This window comes from Sus scrofa, chromosome 3 (genome assembly GCF_054392235.1).
Source record: "Sus scrofa isolate SSC_HxYL_T2T_F1_AM1 chromosome 3, Sscrofa_HxYL_maternal_Yorkshire_Landrace_v2.0, whole genome shotgun sequence".
NCBI lineage: Eukaryota > Metazoa > Chordata > Mammalia > Artiodactyla > Suidae > Sus > Sus scrofa.
In genome coordinates this window covers 90,681,315-90,701,285 of record NC_139385.1, presented here as the reverse complement: position 1 = coordinate 90,701,285, position 19,971 = coordinate 90,681,315, and the positions used below count along the sequence as shown (strand labels likewise).

Here is a 19,971-nt window from a genome sequence, read left to right as displayed (position 1 = left end):
TTTCTTTTTTTTTTCTTTTAAGCTCTTTAGGGCCACACCTGCAGCATATGCAGGTTCCCAGGCTAGGGGTCAAATTGGAGCTGTAGCTACCAGCCTACACCAGAGCCACAGCAACGCGGGATCTGAGCTGCATCTGCAACCTACACCACAGCTCACGGCAACACTGGATCCTTAACCTACTGAGCAAGGCCAGGGATCAAATCCACAACCTCATGGTTCCTAGTAGGATTCGTTAACCACTGCGCCATGACAGGAACTCCTCCTATAATTTTCTTTATAGTACTACCATAAATATTTGTCTCCTGAAACAATACATGATTTAATTTTGACTGTTGTTTTTGAATTTCCTCTAAATGTAATCACACTGCATGTGCTCTTTGGCAACTTACTTTTTAAATTGTTTGCCCTATATTATATTATATATTCCTGACATGCACCTATATTGTTGCATACAGCTATAATTCATTCACTTTCTCCATTGCATAAATGTATTTATCCACTCTCCTGCTGATTAACATTTGGGCTGTTTCTAGTTTCCTGCATTACGAACAGTACTATTATGAACATTTTTGTACATGTGTCCTGGTACATAAGTTATCATGGCTTTCACTAGGATATATATCTAGGAGTGGAATAATTGGTTAGTAAGTGACATAAATCTTCAACTACACTAGATGATGATAAAGTGTTTCCTAAAGTAGTTGTTTCCAATTTATACTTTCACCAACAGTAAAACAGGTTAATTTTCTTTGTTTTTTTTTTCTATTTTCTGACAAAATTTCTTTTGAGTTTAATTTTTTTTTGCTACATATTTTAATTTCAGAAAGATTACTGAAATGTCTATATTTTGCTTCTAGCTGTTCATATTTTAAAGTGAGGTGCTCAGAAGCTAACTGGATGTTCAATATATATGAACAAGTTTTGCCAATTGGTGGGCTTCACTGGTCACTGAGAAACCAGAGTGTTTTACTGGAGGACCACCTAAAATATTACTGTAGATTGGGCCCTCTGGAGCCATAGAGTTGCTCCAGAGAGGACTCCCTCAGCTCCTTTTTTCTTGGAAGGTATACAACTAGCCACAATATTCAGAGATGAAGATTAATCTGATTATGAAGGGATTACGAGGTCCTCACCTATTAGTATGTAGGTTTTCACTTCGTCTCTTGTTTTTAGTCCAGCACCTCTCACCTGTCTTCTTTAACTGGGGCTGATTTTCGGCCTCCCTAAATTACATATTTTCCCAGTATTAGAAGTATCTCAGAGTTCCTTGTTGGCTCAGTAGGTTAAGGATCTGGGAGTTGTCAGTGCTATGGTGTGGGTTTAATCCCTGGCCCAGAACTTCCACATGCCATGAATGCAGCCAAAAAAAGAGAGAGCAAGAAGTATCTCACTACTTCTTATGTATATTTTTAAGACCTTCTTATCCCCCTCATGCCATAGTTCCATCCTTTTTCAGTATCTCACTCCTCAAATTTCTATACCCCTAAGAGTTTTGAGACTCAAACTTGTTGTCATTGGAATTATCTGTAAACATTTGATATACAAATTTTTAAGTTTTGGTAATTCCTCCATCCCTTCCTAAAGCTGTTCAACTGCAATTGCCTCCTCTCTTTGTCTCCTATTCCCTGTAGGTTAGTTTACACCTTCTTTATTTTATTTATTTATTTGTTTGTTTGTTTGTTGCTTTTTAGGGCCACACCTGCAATATATGGAAATTCCAGTGAGGTCAAAGGAATTGGAGCTAGGGGTCAAATTGGAGCTGCAGCTACCGGCCTACGCCACAGCCACAGCAATGCAGAATCTGAGCCACATCTGTGACCTACACCACAGCTCACAGCAATGCCAGATCCTTAATCCACTGCGTAAGGCTGGGATCAAACCTGTATCCTCATGGATACAAGTCAGACTCATTTCCACTAAACCAAAATGGGAACTCCACCTTCTTTATTGTATTTACTTTCATTTCAAAAGAATCTGGGTAGGAAGCAAATGTGTATTAAGTCCACATTATTTAACTGGAAATTCTATCCATATGCATTTTAAGCAAGCTAAACTTAATGAAATTATAATGGCATCCATCTGTAATTATATATTTGATATAAAGAAATAATGCTTTGCAAGGTAAACCATTTTCTTCATAATGATGCTAAAGACATAAATAAAATTGTCCTCCTAAATACAAGAGTTGCTTTAGATACTCAAAAAGGAAAAGATTTTTAAAAAGCTATTTCCTAAGATATATATACGTTATTCCGAAAAAAATGTGAAATGCTGGAGTTCCCGTCATGGCGCAGTGGAAACGAATCCAACCAGGAGCCATGAGGTTGTGGGTTCGATCCCTGGCCTCGCTCAGTGGTTTAAGGATCCGGCGTTGCTGTGAGCTGTGATGTAGGCCAGCAGCTGTAGCTCCAATTAGACCTCTAGCCTGGGAACCTCCATATGCCACAGGTGCAGACCTCAAAAGACAAAAGACAAAATAAATAAATAAAATTTTAAAATGTGAAATGCAAAAAAATGAATGTAATTGTACGTCTTAGCTGTATGTTTCAAACATTACTTTACTATCAAAGAGAAATGCATTTACCATTAGCAAGCCAGCAAACATTTATGAATATAAGATCAGCTATTATGAACAATCCCAGAAAAAATGGAGTATGTATGTATCTTAAGAGGAAACAGATAGCAGGCCAATAAAATTAATTTTCAAAACAAAACAATCTAACTCAAGTTGAAAAAATAAATTAACCAATGTTACCTAAAAGAAATTACTTTCCACTAGCAAATTTTTCATTAAGTATAAAGAAAATAATGCAAATCCAGTTGGAGAATCTAAGCGCTGATCTCTGCAAGTACTTATTTATATTATTGCAACATATTTTTTAAATGTTGAAATTAATCTAGAGCTTATTTACCCCCAATGTGTAAGGTATTCTTCAAAGACCACAGGTGCAGTTCAGTCAGGCAGAAAGACATCTGATTGCAGAAGGAATCTCTGTCCTGTTTTAAAAATATTAAAAAGAGGTGCCAATTAATTATCTTCTACTGCCAATAAAACCAAGGTCCCTTAGAAATAATAAAAAGAATCACTGCCACTACTAATATTTGAGATATGGTTCATTAGAAATAAACACACTTTACTATATCCCTGGCTAACCATGGACAAATAAACTCCAGAAAAAGGAAAAACACACTTCTTTTCCTATACTTAGTATGCCATTACATTGAGAAATACTGTAAGAAAAAAAACATATATTTGGGTTTCCAATAATACATGTTTGGATTCTAAGACTGAGCATATTTCAAATTATTTAGTATTTAATCTTTTTTTTTAAACATATTTTTAAGGAAAAGAAATGTCTGTTAAGTAGTTGAAAGTACAAACATTGTGTGGTGTATTTTTAATATACAAAGCAAATATTTATAATCTCTCACATACTAACAGGCTAATTAAGGTGGAATTTGCAAGGTAAATGGTATATAGTTACTAGTATAGGAAATATATTTACTTAGAAGTAAACTGTTTGAAACCGCATTAGCATTCAGATTAGTTTGTTAATCTGCATGTCATGATAGATCCAGATATTCTACCCTACCTGCATTAAATAAAACATAGCAAAAATGTACATCCTCTATTTCCTCCCAGTTTTCATAGCAGGTGCTAGTGATGGTCTGTTGATTTTTTTTTTAATCCATTAGAACTTCATCAATTTAGACAGATTGGGAAAAGGCTAAGATGAATCCAAAAAAAATCACTATTTTACATATATTTGAAAGGAATTTAAATAACTTAACTGTTTCCTTGGAAATAATATAAGTATTATACTACACATAGACTTTCCTATGTACCAGAAATACATACTGTAAACTGTTGACAATTTCTTTAAGGATCATAAAAGAACTGTTCTGTCCATAAAACCGTAAAAAGGTTTCATCATGCAAATTAACTAGAGATAAAATTTTAAAGCTGAAACTAAAAAGGCCACATTTTTACTTACATATCAAAAGAAGACTGTACTTGAAATTCTCTTTTTCAGTTTAAGTCAATGAATAGTAAAGAATTTATTTAAAAAAACATTCACCTCATACAGAATGGGGAGTGGAGCACAGTTTTCTTTTTAATGCACACTGGCTATTTATAAGAGACAGAAGCTTTTAACTTGGAAAACACAAGTTCACTGTGTATCTTTACCATTGAAAATCCTATCAGACTCAGATTTTATGGAGTTTGGAGGAGAAAAAGCAAAATGAGGTCTGTGGAGAACGTCAAATGTCAGTGCAAAGCCCTTGACCCTTTGCAAATGGACATAAGGGGAAATTCTGAGAATAGTAAGTAGTGTACAAACTCTGAGCTAGACTTGAAACCAGGATTCTTGTCTAGGTTCAATGGGGGTGGGATGACTGAGAAAATGTACAGACTACTTCTAAAAGTACTTTGGTATATAAACAACACCACTCTAGTTTCCCACTAAAAACATCAGGACAAAAGGGAGCGAGACATTCTACTTTACAAATGACACTTTTATGGCCCCTGGGATATTTGGTTTAAGGGTGGTGACGTAACCACAGAGGGTGGTGCCCAGTAGAAAGTAAGCAGGTCTGGTAGGACTTTGTATTAATGTACTCAGGGTAGTGGTATCCAGACAAAGCAGGATCCACACCCAGCAAAGATAGATATGGTGGCAGCAATAATAACTTGATGGAGCAGGCCTAGCAAGTACTAGGGGAGGCAAAGGAGAAGAAAATGACCAAGGTCCATTAGTAAAAGACTGGACTTATTTATGGACACATGTGACAAATGCAGACTCCCCAAAATATTTATAATTAAGGAAGAGGCTTTGCAGGGGTCATGCATTAGCACACAGGCAAAAGACAGTCAACTGTGGGTTATTCACTGCTTTTTTCCCCCTGAACTTCAAAAATCTGCTAATAAGACCATATAAAATTAAAGAGAATTAATGGAATAAACTTTTTAAAATTTAAAAAGTTGGAGGGGACCAAATCAATATCCGTTTTAGTCTGCAAAATGTCTTATCATCTCTTACACTGTGCAGGTTTTTTGAGACACAGACCTTTAAGAAAGATTTGCATCTTACTCAAGAATGCCACCAGTTAGAAAGAATGCTTTAATTTCTTTGTATGAAAAATCTGCCTGGAGGAAGCAGTCAAGACTGAGCTCGTAATATTCAAATATTGTATTAGTGCATAAATAGTTGTTTTGAAGGAAAGAAGTAAAGAATTTCAGAAGAATGCTGGATTCTGCATTTCTGGAGGGGGTGTGTTCAGGGATTAAAAAGCAGTGAAACAGGGACTGCCTAACCACAAAGTGGAAAAATGAAGCCCCCCTCTTCTCATTTCTCCGGCAATAAAACCCTATACACAGACTTAGAACTAGGCCAAAAGTAGTTATATTGGGGGTAAATGACTGCAATGAATGAATGACTAAAAAATACAGCAAATTTTCTTAATATTGAATAGTATCGTGTATGTGTAACTGGATCACCACGCTGTGCAGTAGAAAAAAATGTATATATAAATAAATGATAAAAAAAATTCCTCACCAAAAAATAAATTAAATTAAAAAGAATTATCCAAATGAAAAGAATAGCAGAAGGAAAAACCTAAACAAAAAAATTTCCCATAGTTTAATTTTCATTTATTTTAAAATATCTTTTTAACTTTTATAATTTTCTGATTAATTTTATAATTGATGACAATCTCAGATGTGGCAGAAGGCTATTCTGAATCCAAATTTCCTGTCTCCATGAGAGAATAAGAAGCACAATTTAAACTGAGCTCGATTTAAATCTTGACTGCTCTTTTGTAGGGGGAGAGATTATAGACCAAATTTTAAGGACAGAGGATTGAGAGGATCTTCTCATCATTCTAGTTATATCCTCCAAAAGTTTCAATCCTTCCCTCCAAAACAGATTACATTAAAATAAATATTTATTTGCCTTAAGATTAACTATTACCATATAGGTACATTTTAAGAAAGTAACACAAAATAGAAACCATTGCACTAAGATACTGTGACTTTTTTATACTTTTGATAACATTCTTTTGGAAAATAAAACCTTGGAGTTCCCATCGTGGCTCAGCGGAAATGAATCTGACTAGCATCCATGAGGATGCAGGTTCAATCCCTGGCCTCGCTCAGTAGGTTAAGGATCCAGCATTGCCGTGAGCTGTGATATAGGTCAGAGACACAACTCAGATCGTGCATTGCTGTGGCTGTTGCATAGGCCAGTGGCTACAGCTCCAATTCGACCCCTACTCTGGAAACCTCCATATGCCACAGGTGTGGCCCTAAAAAGACAGAAAAGAAAAGAAAAAAAACTTTTAGAGGTAAAGATTACTTTCCACTAAATAAATGTGCAAAATATTTGTCTTCCCTGGTTTCTGACATCAGTTATTTTGATTACTTTAGGAAAGAAAGGAAACCTGAGGGCAAATAAAACCTGCATGTAAAACATGATGCAAAGAAAGAAGTAGCAAAGACACTGCTGTAGTTTAACAAAGATAAATGATACCATGGCCCCAACAAGACATTTAAAATGCATGTGTATTAGCAAAATACATCAAAGGGCCTAAGGAAATATTTTTTGGGCATACCCTTAAAATATATACTTGATATTTATTATCAATAGACTTTCTGAGGATTAAATATTCACCCAATTCAAAATACACAAGTTAAAGACAATTAAACAGCATGAATTTAAGATGAACCACTAGTTAGTTGTATTGGGTATTCTACTCATCATTAGGCAATCGCCAAGTTACATAAAATACAGTATACTCCCCCACACTTTTTTTTTTCCTTTTACAGCCACACCAACAGCATATGGAAGTTCCTGGGCCAGGGATCAAATCCAAGCCAGAGCTGTAACCTACACCGCGGCTGTAGCAATGCCAAATCCTTAACCCACTGCTCCAGGCAAACTGGCGCCACAACAGAGACAAGCCAAATCATCAACCTACTGCGCCACAGCAGTAACTCTAACGATCTCTTGTCTAATGTCATCTACATAGAATTATATTAATTATCTGCTAAGCATCTGCATGAAGATATTTAATCAATGTCACATTATCAGAAATAAAGATTTTTTTAAATATTCAACACTAAACCAAACAATGATAAACTTTGTGTAAAAACACAGAGGATTCTAACAAAAAACTAATAAAAGGCTAGAGTATTAGAAACACTGGGTCATTTGTACCTCAGAGAGTCCTCTGATATCTAATTATTAATTATCACATATACTTTGAGCACCTTAGATGTCTGACATATTTCTATGAGTCACAGATACAAGGATTTATAAAACAAATGCTGGAAAGGGCATGGAGAAAAAGGAACCCTCGTACACTGTTGGTAGGAATGTAAGTTGGTACAGCCACTATGGAAAACAGTATGGGGGCTCCTCAGAAAACTAAAAATAGAACTACCATATGATCCAGTAATCCCACTCCTGGGCATATATCTGGACAAAACTATAATTCAAAAACATACATGCACGCCTATGTTCTTAATAGCACTACACTATTCACAGTAGCCAAGACATGGGGAGTTCCCATTGTGGTGTAGTGGAAACAAATCCAACTAGTAACCATGAGGTTGTGGGTTCAATCTCTGGCCTCGCTCAGTGGGTTAAGGATCCAGCATTACTGTGAGCTGTGGTATAGGTGGCAGACGCAGCTTGGATCTGGCGTTGCTGTGCCAGCAGCCATAGCTCTGATGCAACCCCTAGCCTAGGAACCTCCATACTCCAAGGGTGTGTGCCTAAAAAGCCAAAAAAAATAGCCAAGACATGGAAATAATCTAAATGCCCACTAACAGTTGAATAGATTAAGAGGATGTGGTACATGAATACAATGGAATACTACTCAGCCATAAAAGAAGAATGAAATAATGCATACAATTAGAGATTATCATACTAAGTGAGGTCAGTCAGAAAGAGAAAGGCATGGAGTTCCCATCGTGGCACAGTGGTTAATGAATCCGACTAGGAACCATGAGGTTGCGGATTCGGTCCCTGGCCTTGCTCATTGGGTTAAGGATCTGGTGTTGCTGTGAGCTGTGGTATAGGTTGCAGATGTGGCTCAGATTCCGCATTGCTGTGGCTCTGGTGTAGGCCGATGGCTACAGCTCTGATTAGACCCCTAGCCTGGGAACCTCCATATGCCGCGGGAGGGGCCCTAGAAAAGGCAAAAAGACAAAAAAAAGAAAGAAAGAGAAAGGCAAATACCACATGGTATCACTTATACCTGGAATATAAAATATGACACAAATGAACCTATCTTTGAAACAGAAACAGAAACAGACTCAGAGGCATAGAGAAAAAACTTGTGATTGCCAAAGGGAAGGAGGTTGGGGGAAGGATGGAGTCTGAGGTTGGGGTTAGTAGATGTAAGCCATTATATATGGAGGGGATAAACAAGATCCTACTGTATAACACAGAGAACTATATCCAATGTGTTATGACTAGCCATAATGGAAAAGAATATTTTTTAAAAAGAGTGCATTTATAAGTATAACTGAATCACATTGCTATACTGAAGAAATTAACACAACATTCTAAATCAACTATACTTCAATAAAGAAAAAAGGGTAAGGAGAGTTCCCTTCATGACTCGGCAGTAAAGAACCCAACTAGTATACATGAGGATGAGGGTTCAATCCCTGGCCTTGCTCAGTGGGTAAAGGATCTGGCATTGCCATGAGCTGTGGTCGCATATACACATAGGTCATAGACACAGCTTGGATCCTGCACTGCTCTGACTGTGGCATGGGCTGGCCCCTAGCCTGGGAACTTTCATATGCCATGAGTGCAGCTCTAAAAAGAAAAAAGAAAAAAAAAAAGAAGAAGAAGAAAGAAAGAAAAGAAAGGTAAATTGGAAAAAAACAGAATAATAATAAGCAAATGGTTTGGTGCACAAATCAAAGAGAAAAATCAGGATCATACTAAGAAAGTCTTTAAATGCCAAAATTAGGAATTAGGACTTTTTATCTTGTTAGATAGCTACTGAGGAATAAAGAAAAGTTTCTTATCTGATAAGGTATTTTAAAAAGGGTAATCAACAGATCAGAATTGTTATTGGAAGATTAACTTTGTGAATGGGAACACTGGAGGGATTTTTAATAAGAGTGATCTGTTAGAAAGGTAATAAAGTAACAGACAACACCAATATTAGCAACAAGGACTGAAATCGGGATGGTGGTTGGAATGTAAATCAAGAATCAGAATGGAGTGATCTTTTGAAGAAAGACTCAACAGTATATGGGAACTGATGAATTGTGGAGGTGAGGAAGAAGGAAGAATTTGGAGTGAACATCATGGGATGGGGATCTGGTTACTGCACAGACATGACCCTTGCCTTGTACGTGGCTCCATCATCATGTGCCAGGTAAAAGTATACCAGAGCATTCTGTTCACAACCACTGACTCAACTACTCAACCCACAACCTCAATTTTCTTAGTAGCTGACCTGGCTACTTGGTTTCCTCTTATACTTTAGTCTTGCCTCTCAATTTGTAACTCTGACTCTTCCTCTTCCTTAGAATGGGATTCAGCTTCTTCACCCTGACAAAGGACTCAAATACCACTGATCTGGCCATGACTGGTTCCCAGAAACCCTTTATCCAGACCTATTTCCACCTGGTTTATCCTAGTTTCGAGGGAAGTGCTTGGATTGAAACATACATAGAAACAAGTTAGTCTAGAACAGGAACAAGTTTTACTAATGTCAATAAACTGAATTTTAGACACAGTGGGAGTTTAAGTTATAAGGGTTGATATCAGCAGAATGGTAGCTAGGAATGTAGAAAAGGGGCATAGACTATATAAAAAATATTTTGGGATTCCCTAAATAAAAAGGAAACTAGAGCCACTGAATAAAATCCCAGAAGAAAAATAAAGTCAAAGATAGATATTTTGGTAATTCTCTAATAAGGTGACAATGGAAAAGACAGATTAAGACAATATAGTGCCAGGAAAGTCATGGAAGAGAAATGGTTTTTTTGTTTGTTTGTTTTGTCTTTTTGCCATTTCTTGGGCTGCTCCCGAAGAATATGGAGGTTCCCAGGCTTGGGGTCGAATTGGAGCTGTAGCAGCCAGCCTACACTAGAGCCACAGCAACTTGGGATCCGAGCCATGTCTGTGACCTACACCACAGTTCATGGCAACGCCGGGTCCTTAACCCACTGAGCAAGTCCAGGGATCGAACCCGCAACCTCATGGTTCCTAGTTAGATTCGCTAACCACTGAGCCACGATGGGAACTTCGAAAATGTATTTTTTTCAAGTGGTTATAAAGTGCTCAAACTTGTTGTTTCTGAATTTTAATGTAGAAATGAACTCAACATAGTTTAATGAGAGGCAAAGTTATTATCAAGGACAAAAAGATTAAGCCTTCTAAAGAAGGTGTGGTTCTACTGCTCTAAGTGATGGGCTCTGAGCCCAAAATGCCTTAATTCTAATCCTGCTATGACAAACTTACCCCGAATCATTCAACCTCTCTGCCTCAATTTCCCCACCTACAAAAACAGGGATAATGATACTGACCTACATTTCTAAAAGTATTGTGAGGATTATTTAATGCTGTATAATGCTTTGAAGATGAAAAGCACTGAACATTATTAGTGGGTATTACATAACTAATTGCCTGTATGAAATTTTTATCCTTAAATTTTACTCAAACAGCACTTATCAAATATATATCCTAGCTCCCTCAGTGACATTTATCTTCAAATATTATTGAACTATTTTAAATGTATCTAGAGCTTTTCTATATTATATCATGTTATCTCATAGCATATAAGGATCTAGATCAGTTCAGAAGTCTAGAATACATTTTCAACCTAACCGTTAAGTGTAATTATTCAGAATATATTTATCTGATAATGAGCACCCACTGCAAAGAGTAAATAAATGCTATAAGGTAATATACTTCAACTTACAAAATTTTAGATTTAACAATTAACACTAGGCAGCTAAAGGGCAGAACCAAAACGCAAAAGCACAAAGCAGTGTGCTAAAAACACCTTCTATCATGTCCTTTTGGTTTTGGGGGGGTTTTTCGGTTTGTTTGTTTTGGCAGCATAGACAACATATGAAAGTTCCCAGGCCAGGGATCCAATACCAGCCACAGCCGCAAATGCCAGAACTTAACCCACTGTGCTGGTCCAGCGATCAAACCCACATTGCCACAGAGACAGTGGTGGTTCCTTAACCCCCTGCACCACAGCAGGAACTCCCTATCTTGTCCTTATTTTTCAAACAAGCTACAGAATCTAAAATCATACAAAAAATGAAGAAACTTTTAATTCCATTAGACATCCTATCTGGTCTTTCATTTCTTCTTGGGTTTTTTCAATTATGCTACTAATGCATGCTTATTGTTTAAAAAATGCCAACAATATGGAAGTATTTGATGTTAAATTAAATGTGTTTCCCTCACATAGGCCCTCCCTACTTTGCAGGAGACACTGAACAACCTGGCAGGTGGCCTTCCAGACTCTCTTCAGGTACTTACGGTATGTCCACACCCATACTAACTTGTTTTATATTTTAGTAAAGACTGGCTTTACTAAATACATAATTTGCTTTTTTTTCCCTACTGATCACCACAGCATAAATATTCTGTTAGCATATACAGATTTACCTTACTGTTTTTTAATAACTGCAAGATGTTTCATTGGATACCGATCATAATTTACTTAACCATTCCCTTTATGAACATGACTGTTTCTTCTTTTCACCTTATAAATAAAATTATGAAAATATATATGTACCTCTCACATTTTAATAGGTACTGCCAAATTGGCTTCCAAGATGACAGTACGAATTCACATTTCTACTAATAACACGACTGCCCTCTTCCCTATGTCCTCCATAACATGGAACTTTATCAAAGCTTTTAATTTATGCCAATCTAGCAGTGAAAAATTGATGCTTATAGTTTCTTCTTTCCATTCATTAAAGAGATCTAACATAATTTCATGTATTTTCTTCATTTCGATTCTTCTATAAATTTCCAGTTCCTCGCTTTTATTCATCATCCTATTAAGTTCTCTCTCCCATACTTTGCATATTAATATTAATCCTTTGTTATATACTTTAGACATATTAACTCTTTTAAAATTTGTCAACTTTATAAATGAAGAAAATACAGAGAATACAGAATTCACATTTTTTTAAACTGGGCAGAACATCACAGGAAGCTCTTTGAACTCAGTTCTGCTAGGGCTGTACAAGTGTCATGGCCAATATGGTTCTTCACAGCAGCTAACAACTGGTCAACTGATGCTATTTCTAGATGAAGTAAACGGTAACAGATTCCTGTTCCAAGAGAAGTTGTGTATCATTCTTTCTAAAAGTCAGATGAAATTCTACACCTAGAAAAAACAGCAGAGTCCCTTTCCTTTCTCAAAATAAATTATGGCAAAAATCTTTATAAATCTCCTCTTATACTTAAATTTAGAAAATATTTCTCTAGGGCATTGTACAAACTGTTTAATTCACTTAGGCAAACAGATCATGTCAATTTAACATTTTCTGTACTGTAAGCAGTTTTGACATTTGGACAATTCATCAATGGCTTCTTCATTGTGTCCTGCTTTCTCCTCTTCTTTCTACTCATTACATGCAACAAATTAAATTTCACTAATATTTAAAGATCAGTGTTGACCTTTGCATAACCATTTTCTAGGTTCCTGTTAATACAAACATCTTGTTTGCTGATGCTCATTTCAAATATTTTGCTACACACAATACACACAATTTTCCATCATTCCAAAGAGACTTGTATCTCACTGAAGTGCATTTTTTTCCATGACCTTGCCAAATAATTTCAATGGCATTTTAGGGGGGGAAGTATACTTGCATAAGCAAATAGTAACAACAACCATAAAATAATTTTAGATCACCACCACCTTCAACTTATGTAGCCTGTCTTTCTGATCTTCAAAAATACGGACTTAACTCTCCTTCTTAGGATATACCTAATCACAGCAAGACAGGAAAAATAGAAATATTGGCAGTGTGAACATGATAATTCTAGATTATAATTCCATAAATATATTTTTATCCTACATTTGAATAGATAAAAAGAAATGCAATTTCAAAGAAGCAAATAAACTGAATTTTAAGAATAATTCCTAAAGAGATGAGTTAAAGAGCACACTAAAATGCCCTTATCTAAACCAATGCTAACTGCCGAAATAATTTGTTCGTTTAGAGTTACAGTTTTAAAAAGCATATAAATCAAAGACTATGCAAAGTGAGCAAGAATGAAAAAGAGAGATCCTTTCTCTTCAAATAGGAAAGACAGTGAAAAATTCTGAAGTGGCCTGCAGCTATATCATCTCAACCCTGTCAAATTTCACCTGTCAACACTCTGATGACAGATTGCCACCCCCTCCTCTAAAAAACAAATCCTAGTAACTGCTGAAAGAGATGGCTTCTTATAAAAAGTGAAATATTATCTCATGCAACTTGATAGCTGTATACTTTAAAATCTCTTTTTTTCCCCCAAAAGAGACTTGAAAAACTGTGGCTTTTACCAAAACTTAGAAGCTAGAGAACCCTCCCAATGGAGGAATAAATTCACAATTTCATTTAATTTTCACAGTAACCTTCTGAAATTATGTAGTAAAATGCGTGGGTTTGTGTGCACACAAGTATTTTTCTGAGCAGGGAATAACAGTTTTCCCAAGGAGACCATTTGCACGCCCCCATCCCCCATCAACTCTGATGGACTCTAAACCTCTTAATTTATAGATATGGAAACTGAAGTGTAAGGTGATAAAGTAATTTTACACAAGTTCAGTAGGCTTGCTAGGGGAACAGGACTAGAATTCCTGTCCATATATATGTGTGGTGCTCCTTCTACTATACCTCCCTCTGCCTAATGCTGTTCTAAATAGAGCCTTTTAGTCAAGCTTCTGCTTAACAACCTGAGACAGGTGCTAATTTAGGCTTATATAATTAATCCATGGCAAAAGATATACATTATTGGAAACTACTTTGTGAACAAATTTAATTTATTTTGCTTAAGAAAGCCCTTGAAGGAAGTTACTTGAATGACTATTTAGGGGTTATTTTATTTATTTTTTTGCCTTTTAGGGTCACATCCACAGCATATGGAGCTTCCCAGGCTAGGGGTCCAATCAGAGCTACAGCTGCCAGCCTATACCACAGCCACAAAAACACTGGATCTGAGCCTCGTCTGTGACCTACACCACGACTCACAGCAACACCGGATCCTTAACCCACTGAGCGAGGCCAGGGACGGAATCCACAACTACATGGTTCCTAGTTGGATTCATTTCCACTGCACCATGATGGGAACTCCGGGGACTATTTTAAATAGTATATCAGTAGTTTGCAAGTAAATTGATGTGCCTAAAACATGATTATAATTGGTATTTCGTAGGCAGTAGAGAATACTCATTCTATTTGTTCAGCAAGTTTCATAGATAATATAAAAATAGGCTCCAACATGAAACAGTAATGTCTTAAGGATGATTGTTAAATAAATTAACATCTTCTTTTTAAGTTACTGTGTTGTACCAGAGAAGCTTTATTTCTATTTTGACTTCCCTTACTTGGTAGTGGCTCTCACTAAGTTCTCAGGCGCTCAGTCTCTATGACAAGTTCTAATAAAATGTAATCAAGCCCTAAATGCTCAGATTATAAGAATTCTGTGGTGAATCCTTTTATATTGTGATTGGATCTTCCTTCACTCTTTCTTCCCTAATTGGCTATTTTCACCTTTACTAATGGTTTCTCATAGCATTATTACTTACATAATACTTTCAGTATTTTGTTTCAGCAGTTGAATGGAGAACCAAAGTAGATAACTCAGGAAAAAACAGCCTTTTCTTATTGAAATGAACGCCTGTGAATAACCACCAAGGTCCCCTGAGAAGGGATCAATTTCACCTTAACATATTTAACACAGGCAACACATCATCCCCTGATGAAGTACGAAATTATTACCTAATATTTAAAAATCAGTGGAATAAAAATAAAACAAGAAAGATTCTAGATAATGATAATGTTTTGCCCTAAAGCCCGAACAAATCATGAATTAATGTGTTTCCTATGCTTTTAAAACTATACTCTATGTATTATTAAGGAGTAAATGGGATAATTATTTGAAAATATATGCCAATGATAATTATTCAATAAATATCCGTTTCCTTTTCCTGAATATTCAGTATGCCTAGGGTCTATTTTTAATAGTATCTATGAAAAAATATTTTAATAACTTTAGCATTTATCCTTTCATCTTCAGATTATCGTTTCCTAAAACAGTAACTGAAATGGAAATCACACTAGACAGAATTAATGACAATCTAGGTGATACAGAAGAATGCATTAGGGATCTGGAAGGTGCAGTAGTGGAAACTACCCAACCAGAACAGCAAAAAGAAAAAAAAAAAACAAAACTGAGAACAGTTTAAGAGACCTGTGGAACAACATCACATGTTCAAATATCCATTTTATAGATGTCCCAGAAGGAGAAGGGAGACAGAAAGGAATTGAAAATACATTTAATGAAATTACGGATTAAAAAAATCCCCAAATCTGAAGAAAAAACATATCCAGATACAGGAAGCACAGACGGTCTCAAACAAGATAAACTCAACAGATCCACATCAAGACATATAATCATTAAAATGGCAAAAATTAAAAAGAGAATTCTCAAGCCAGAAAGGGAAAAATAAAGAATCATATACATGGGAGCCTCCAAAAGGCTATTAGCTGATTTTCCTGCAGAAGCTTTGTAGGCCAGAAGGGAGTGGCACAATATGTTCAGAGGGCTACGAAAGAAAAACCTGCACCTAGTGTACTCTATTCAGCAAGATTATCATTTAGAATTGAAGAAAAGATAAAGAAGTTCACAGACAAGCAAAAATTAAGAGTTCATCAGTACTAAACCTACTCTAAAAGAAATTTGAAAGTGCTGTCTCAAAATGGAAAAGGCTATAGGAAGTATCTACAGGAAAAGAAAAAGCCTACTAGAGTAAAGGAAAATATAGAGTACAGGCGGAGTATCGACCACGTAAGCAATCTAGTCCAAAGAGTAAAAGGCCAAAACTTGTAAAAATCAACTATAACTACAACAAACAGTGAAAGAATATATATATATATATATAGAGAGAGAGAGAGAGATGTAAAATATGACCCCAAAACATCCCACAAAATGTAGAGGAGAAAAAAAAAATTTAAGGTAGGTTTTTAGAATATATTTGAACTTAAATGACTACCAATTTAGAACCAGAAGATATAGTTATAGGTCTACATATAGAAAACCCATGGTAACGAAAACCCAAAATCTTTAATATACACACACAAAAAGAGAGAAAGGAACACAAACATACTACTAAAGAAAATCATCAAACCACAAAGGAAGAAACTAAAAGAAGAAAAGAACAGAGAAGAATTACAAAAACAAACAAAAAGTAGCAAAACGGCAACCTGTATATAGCTACCAATAATCATTTTAAACGTCAATGGACTACAAGCTCCAATCAAAAGACTGAGTAGCTGACTGGATTTAAAAACAAAAACAAACTAACATCCCATCTATATGCTGCTTACAAGAAACTCACATAAGGGCTAAAGACACACAAAGAATGAAAGTGAAGGAATGATGTAAAAGATATTTCATGTACATGGAAATGATTAAGAAAGCAGGGATAACACTCATATCAGACAAAAAGGACTTTAAAATAAGGTCTATAAGAAAAGTCAGAGGACATTATATAATGATAAAGGAATCAATTCCCAGAATAGGATATAACACTCATTAACACAGAAGCATCTGATGAAGGAGCACCTAAATATATAAGGAAAACATTAACAGATATAAAGGGAGAAAATTACAATAATACAGTAATAGTAAGGAACTTTAATAATACTGATATCAATTTACAGATCATCCAGACAGAAAGCCAATATGGAAACAATGGTCTTAAATGGCACAATAGACCAGCTGGACTTAATAGGTATCTATCTACAGGTCACTTCATCTAAAAACAGCGAATACATATTCTTTTCAAGTACACACGAAACATTCTCCAAGACAGACTGCATGCTAAACCTCAAAACAAGTCTAAACAAATCCAAAAGAATAGAAATTATATCCGGCATTTTTTTTCTAACAACACCAATATGCAGCTAGAAATCAACTATACATGGAGACAAAACAACTCATTATTAAAAAACCAAGAGGTCAATAAGGAAATCAGAGGAATCAGAAAATACCTCAAGATAAATGAAAACAGAAACACAACTTTCCAAATCTATGAGGTGCAGAAAAGCAGTTCTAAAAGGAAAGTGATACAGGTCTACCTCAAGAAACAAGAAAAATCTCAAACCAACAACCTAACCTACTATATAAAGGAATTCCAAAAATGAAAAACAAAGCCCAGAGAAAGAAGAAGAAAGGACATAATAAAGATGAGGGAGGAAATAAAACAGAAGCCAAAGAAACAGGAAAGATGAAAATGAAACCAAGAGCTGGATTTTGAGAACATATACAAAATTGATGAATATTTAAAGAGGCTAATCAAGAAAGAGAATGCAAATAAACAAAATAAGAAATGAAAGAGCATAAAAGAACAACTGACACCATAGAAATATTTAAAAAAAAATAGAAGAATACAATGAGCAGTTACATGCCAACAAACTGGACAACCTAGAAGAAATGGACAAATTTCTAGAAACATACATTCTTACAAGACTGAATCAGGAAGGTACAATCTGGACAAACTAATTATCTGTAGTGAAATCAAATCTATAGTAATTTTTTTTTCTTTTCTTTTCTTTGGGGGGGGGGCACCCCATGGCAGATGGAGTTCCCAGGCCAGGGATCAAATTCAAACCAGAGTTTTGACCAAGGCCACAGCTGTGGCAATGTCAGATCCTTAACCCACTGCACCAGGCAGGGGATCAAACCCACATCTCTCCTGCTGTAGAGACAATGTCAATCCTTTTGAGGCACAGTGGGAACTCCTCAAATTTGTGATTTTAAAAACTCCCAACAAACAAAAAGCCAAGACTGGACAGCTTCACAAGGAAATTCTACCAAACATATAAAGAAGAGTTAATACCTGTCATTCTCAAACAATTTTAAAAAATTGAGGAGTAGAGAACATTCCCAAATTCATTATATGAGATCACCATTGCCCTGACAGCAAAACCAGATAAATACTCTGGAAAAAAAAAAAAAAAAGGCAATGACAGATCAACATCTCTAATGAATAAAGATGCAAATAAATCCTCAATAAAAAATTAGTAAACCAAATTCAAAAATATATAAAAAGGATCATTCAACACAGTCAAGTGAGATTTATTCCAATGATAGTTCAAGATCCACAAAAATAATTACTGTGACACACCACACTAACAAAATAAAGGACAAAAATCACACAATCATGTCAATAGGTGCAGAAAAAGCATTTGACAAAATTCAACGTTCATTCATGATGAAAACGCACATGAAAAGTTGGAATAGACAGATCATATCTCAATATACTGGAAGTTATTTATGACAAAGTCATAGCTAACATCATACTCAGTGGTGAAAATTTAAAAGCTCTTCCTCTAAAATCAGCAATGAGGGAGTTCCCACCGTAGTGCAGTGGATTAAAAATCTGGCCGCAGCAGCTCAGTCACTGCAGAGGTGCAGGTTTGATCCCCAGCCCAACACAATGGGTTAAAGTATCTGGCATTGCCACAGGTGCAGCAGAAGTTGCAGCTGTGGCTCAGATTCAATCCCTGGCCTGGAAAATTCCATATGCCAAGGGTACGGCCATAAAAATAACTAAAATCAGGAACAAGACAAGGATGCCCACTCTCACCACTTCTATTTAACACAGTATAGGAAGTCCTAACCACATGAATCAAACAAAGAGAAATAAAAGGCATCCAAACTGAAAAGAAAGAAAGAAAAGTATCAATATTTTCAGATGATGTGATACTATATATGCAAACCCCTAAAGTCAGCACCAAAAATCTATTACAACTAATCAATAAATTCAGTAAAGTTTCAAGATACAAGATTAATATACAGAAACTTATCCATTTCTATACACTAATAATGAATTATAACAAAGAGAAAGCAAGAAAAAAATACCATTTAAAAATCATATCAGGAGTCCCCTGGTGCACCAGTTGTAAAGGATCCAGTGTTATCACTGTTGTGGCTCACATTCAATCCTTGACACTGGCACTTCCATATGCTGCAGGTGCAGTCAAATAAACAAATAAAATAAAATAAAATCACATCGAAAGGGAAGGAAACAAGATGGCAGAGTAAAAGGACTAAAGCTCACCCCTCTCAAGCAAACACCAAAATCTCAACTAATTGCTGAACAACCATCAACTAAAAAGACTAGAAATGGGGGAAAAATTTTTTTTTCTAAACCCAAAGACAAAGAAGAAGCCACAACAAGACAGTAGGAGAGAGAGATTTGTGACAGAAGCAAATCCCATAGTGATTGGGTAAGCTATCCACAAATTGGGAAATAACTATATTGCAGAGGTTCTCCCACAGAAGTGAGAGTTCTAAACTTCTATCAGTTTCCACAGCCTGGGACCTGACACCTAGAGGAGGCACCCCCTAAGCATTTGGCTTTGAAGGCCAGTGGGGCATGACTGCAGGAGCTCCACAGGACTGGAGGAAACAGAGACTGCACTCTTGGAGGGTGCACACAAGTTTCATGAGCACCAAGTCCTAAGGCAAAGCGTGACTCCACAGGAATCTAGACTCAAGACCAACTTCTGGGTCTTGAAGGATCTGCTGGGGAGGCAGGTGTCAGCTGTGGCTCACAATGGGGGCAGGAAAATGGGAGGCGGAGGCCCCAGGTAATAATCATTGACATTACCTCACCCAGATGTCACTATTGTGGAAGTGAGATCTGACTACACCAACAGCCTGTAGGCTCCAGTGCTGGAACACAGAA

General features: G+C 36.1%; 1 protein-coding gene across 8 annotated transcripts in view; it reads right to left on the bottom strand.

The window, feature by feature from the left end:
- Positions 1 to 19,971, bottom strand: part of WDPCP (WD repeat containing planar cell polarity effector) — a 416,303-nt gene that overhangs the window by 331,367 nt on the left and 64,965 nt on the right. For all 8 annotated transcript variants that reach the window (XR_014841819.1, XR_014841820.1, XM_085019068.1 and 5 more), the window contains exon 2: positions 2,913 to 2,997. Coding sequence is in view for 5 of the 8 variants with exons in the window: in XM_085019068.1 (XP_084875194.1) it covers positions 2,913 to 2,973 (61 nt within the window). In the remaining 3 variants the exon portion in view is untranslated. The remainder of the gene's footprint in view (positions 1 to 2,912; positions 2,998 to 19,971) is intronic.